The sequence below is a fragment of the Cyprinodon variegatus genome, unplaced genomic scaffold (genome assembly GCF_000732505.1).
Source record: "Cyprinodon variegatus isolate N-32 unplaced genomic scaffold, C_variegatus-1.0 Scaffold1119, whole genome shotgun sequence".
Classification (NCBI taxonomy): domain Eukaryota; kingdom Metazoa; phylum Chordata; class Actinopteri; order Cyprinodontiformes; family Cyprinodontidae; genus Cyprinodon; species Cyprinodon variegatus.
Genome location: NW_015151572.1, coordinates 184,601 through 189,087, shown reverse-complemented (window position 1 = coordinate 189,087; position 4,487 = coordinate 184,601). Strand labels below are relative to the sequence as shown.

Genomic DNA, 4,487 nt, shown 5'->3' with positions numbered 1-4,487 from the left:
ATATATATATATACTTTTACCAGTATCTATACTTCTGCTGAAGTAACAAAGGTGTGTACTTTTGACACCACTGCATGTCAGATACATTGACATGCGTTGGAGAGAAGTTATTGATTAGTTACTCAGAGGTTTAGGATAAGCTAGATGCCACAACTGATGAGGAACTGACACTGAACGGATCTTCGTACATTTATACTAAATATACCCATAACTTCTCCAACGTATGCCAGAGTTTTTTTCCCCAGATTTTCCGTACGTCAGGCAGACGCTGGTCTAAATCAAGGTGTGACAGGAGCTTTAATCAGACAAGCTCTGAGACAGTTTTCATATCAAAGGATGAAAAAAAAAACATCCATTTAGTCAAAGTTGAAGCTGAGCCCATTGCTATAGGAGAGAAATGGGACAAAACACTGAAAAACAGGTCAAACCATATCATTTATCATCTCATTCCTGGTTATCTCCTACAGAAAAATGTTTTGATTTTGGCTGGTTAATCTGAGGCGATGTTCTGTTCCACCCCTTAGTGACAGGAGTTCAGGGGAAAAAGATGACCACTTTAAAGTTTCCCATCAACTGCAAAGATTTGGGATTTATTTATTTTTAGATTGTTTAAATATTTTTTTTTAGTATCAAATAAACATTTACAAGGACACAAAGATGAATGCTTGGATTGCCAGGTATCAGTGGTATTTATAGACTTTTCCAGCATTTGTCTGCTTGAAACCTACGATCAAACGTTTCATTCTGCTGCCTTGAAGCGGTGACTCGTTTCTTATGATGCTTATTTTACAAGCTGACAAAAAAGCTTCAGTAAATACTCATCTTCTCTCGCGGTGTGTTTGCAGGTTTTGTGAATCCCCCACCAGCGACATGGACATGCGCAGCGGGCGTGGGCGGGGCAAAAGGGTGCGGCCCGGCACCAACGCGCCGCTGAACGACAACAGCAACTCCTCTGACAACAAAGGCGGCGGGAGCAAGACCCGCGGAGCGGCCGCCAACAGCAAAGGGCGGCGGGGCGCGGTGGTGGGCTGCGGGGAAGATACCAAGGCCAGCCCGTCCTCTGCCAAGAGGAAAACCAAACCCGTGTCCGATATGGACCCTACCTCCAGCTCCGAGGACTCTAAGGCCTCAAAGCGCATGAGAACCAACTCCACCGGGGTTGCGACGCCTCTCCCTGTGGGGAAAGCAGAAGTCCTGCCCCCCCCACAGCTGGAGCGGACTTGCCCCTCCCCCATTCTGATTGACTGCCCGCACCCCAACTGCAACAAAAAGTACAAACACATCAACGGGCTGAAGTACCACCAGGCCCGGGCGCATAACGACCAGGACGTACGGCTGGAACAGGACGGGGACATGGACTATGGCGAGGAGCACGACCCCGCCTCCTGTAACGGCGCTTCCTTCTCCCCGGCTCGATCCAACACCCCCAAAGGACGAGGCTTCGATGCCCCCTCCCCCTCCTCGGGGAAGCAGACGCTGAAAGGGAGGAAGAAGGGGGAGGGCGACGCGGAGGCGACCGATGGCGGCGAGGAGGGGCTGTGTTTAACCGACGAGGCCAGCAACGACGGCGTGGACGATAGAAAGGCTAGAAGAACGTCGGCCAGCAGCAAACCCGAGAAACCGGGTCAGAAAGGAGCCAAGGCGGCACGGCCTCCGGGCCCCGGGGCCGCTCCCTCATACTCCCCCCAGGCGTCTTCTCCTGCTTTGAGCTCGGCCGTCCAGTCGGTACCCAGCAGCCCCCAGCTGAAAAACAGCCAGACCAAACCCCCCCCACTCTCAGATCCCTCCTGCAGCCCCCCCCTCGCTAAAGACAAGAAGAAGAAAGACAAGAAGAAGAGGGACAGCTGGAAGGAGGAGGACAGTCCCGTGGCCATGAGCAAGGCCGGCCGGCCAGAGGAGGGGAGGAGTCCGTACTCCGACACCGCAGACGCTTTGCTCAACGGCTGCGCGGAAGCCCAGCAGAACCGCCTGGCCAGCATCAAAGCTGAAGCAGACAAGGTCTACAGCTTCTCCGACAATGCGCCCAGTCCGTCCATCGGCGCGGCGGGCAGAGCCGAGACCGGCCTCGCTACGCCGCTGCACACGAGCCAGAACGGGGCCGACAACGCGTCCGTGAAGACCGGCAGCCCCGCTTACTCGGACATCTCTGACGCAGGCGAGGACGGAGAGGGGAAGGCAGACGGCGTGAAGGTCAAACCTGATCCCGATCAGGGGCCCCGCGAAGGTGCCAAGAAGGCGCTGTTCCCCCCCCAGGCTCCCAGTAAGGAGTCGCCGTACTACCCCAACTACGACTCGTACTACTCTCCAAGCTATGCCAACCCCAGCCCGGGTGCGGCCGCAGGACCTGCGGCTCACCTGGAGGCAGCAAAGGTGAAAAAGGAGGAGGATTTGGAGGTGGTGGAGGAGGGTAAGCTGAAGGTGGAGCCTCCTGAGGAGAGGAAGGCCGAAGCTGTCCCTCAGCAGCCGTCTGTCATCCAGCAGCGTTCCAACATGTACGCCCAGCCCATGTACTACAACCAGTACTATGTGGCTCCCTACCCCTACGCCTCAGACCCCGCCTACCACAGCCACCTGCTCGCCTCCAACCCTGCTTACCGCCAGCAGTACGAAGAGAGGCAGCGGCAGGGCGACAAGAAGCCAGAGGCCAAAGACCGCGACCCTTCTGCCAAAGAGGAGTGGAAGCAGAAGGCCTCGGTTCCTCCTTCTGTCTCCGGCACCTCCTCAGAGGAGCGTGCCAAGGGAGCGGTGGCCTCTGCAAAGCCTAAGGATCCCACAGCTCCTTCAGAACAAACCAAGTCGGTGATCATGTCTAAAGGAGAGGAGGTCAAGGTCCCCAGCAGCCAGGCTGACGGTCTGAAGATGAAGCTCAGTGAAACGGGGAACCATGGGAAGGAGGAACCCAAAGCAGGGCCAGAGATGGGCAGAGCAGCTGCTGTGGACTCCTCCATGTGGTACAGACAGGTAACATCTGTCACCAGTGATCCTCCACTCTGTCACGATGTATCATAGCAACAACTTTCTTCAAACGATTCATCTTTCAACATTTATACTTTCACTAAAGGTCTAGTGGTGCAGAATCGAAATATGTTTCTTGTGAAAAAGAAAAACATCAAAATTGTATCTGTAACTGTAATGTATCTGTTGCTCCTAAAGCTTCTCAGTCATCCAGGTCAAAGTCATTCTAAAAAGGTTTAGTCATGTACAGACCGGCGCAACATCTCGGCCTTTAGTGCAGGGTTTCCACGGGTCGTTAAAAAACATTCATTTAAATTAGTAATTTTTTTTCTTTAAGGCCTTAATCCCCATTCAAATGTATCAAATGGGATTATCTTGACATTTAAAATGCTTTATTTAAAAGAAAAAGAAACAATTTTGTCAAATATATTATATTGTGATATTTTTGCTATATATATTTTCTTCTCAGGAGCCAGACTCGCGCCTGTGGTCCTACATGTACCCGAGTAAATACTCGGAAGCTTCCAGGCTGCAGGAGGAGGAACGATGGAAAGAGGAGAGGGAGCGAGAGAGGAAAGCCAAGGAAGAAAAGCCACGGGTGAAGGAGGAGGTGAAGGAGGGGGTGGAGAGCAGGACGCCGCACCCCCCAGAGGAGCACCAGGACAGAGGGAAGGAGCCCCGCGTCCCCCACATGCAGTTTCCCTCCCCTCTGGCACAGCATCAGGGCTACATGCCCTACATGCAGGGGCCGTACGCCTACAGCCAGGGCTTTGATCCCAACCACCCCGGCTACAGAGGCATGCCTGCTGTCATGATGCAGAACTATCCAGGTAAGACCACAGAGGATCGGCCCAACATCAGAAACCATCAGCTGGAGAAACGGAGGCAGAGAGAGAAATGGCAGCAAGTTGGTTTCCTACATGGAGGAGAGTCATTTAACGCTCGTTTTACTGTAAACCGCATTTTTTAGAAGACGATGAAATCCTGAGAAAGCTGTGGAGGCACCGCCATCGAATACCAGAGTCAGAAACCCAGGGGATGATGGGAGGAGAAGCTTTCAGATGACGGCTGATCCAGGCCGGCAGAATCGGTCCGCCTGGTACCGGTCCTGTTGGTGTTATCAGTCCACTTGGTAACGGTCCGCTTGGTACCGGTCCTGTTGGTGTTATCAGTCCTGTTGGTGTTATCGGTTCGTCTGGTGCTGGTCCTGTTGGTGTTATCAGTCCAGTTGGTAACGGTCTGCTTGGTATCGGTCCTATTGTTGTTATTGGTCCGCTTGATACCGGTCCTGTTGGTGGTACCGGCCCTGTTGGTGTAATCGGTCCGCTTGGTACCGGTCCTGTTGGTGTTATCGGTTCGTCTGGTGCCGGTCCTGTTGGTGTTATCGGTCCGTCTGGTACCGGTCCTGTTGGTGTTATTGGTCCGTCTGGTACCGGTCCTGTTGGTGTTATTGGTCCGTCTGGTACCGGTCCTGTTGGTGTTATTGCTCCGTCTGGTACCGGTCCTGTTGGTGTTATTGCTCCGTCTGGTAC

The 4,487-nt window shown here is 53.3% G+C and overlaps 1 protein-coding gene across 2 annotated transcripts in view; it reads left to right on the top strand.

Moving 5' to 3' along the window:
- Positions 1-4,487, top strand: part of LOC107101594 (zinc finger protein 609-like) — a 33,671-nt gene that overhangs the window by 23,099 nt on the left and 6,085 nt on the right. For both annotated transcript variants that reach the window (XM_015400576.1, XM_015400577.1), the window contains exons 6-7: positions 846-2,961; positions 3,425-3,785. In XM_015400576.1, the coding sequence (XP_015256062.1) occupies positions 846-2,961; positions 3,425-3,785 (2,477 nt within the window). The remainder of the gene's footprint in view (positions 1-845; positions 2,962-3,424; positions 3,786-4,487) is intronic.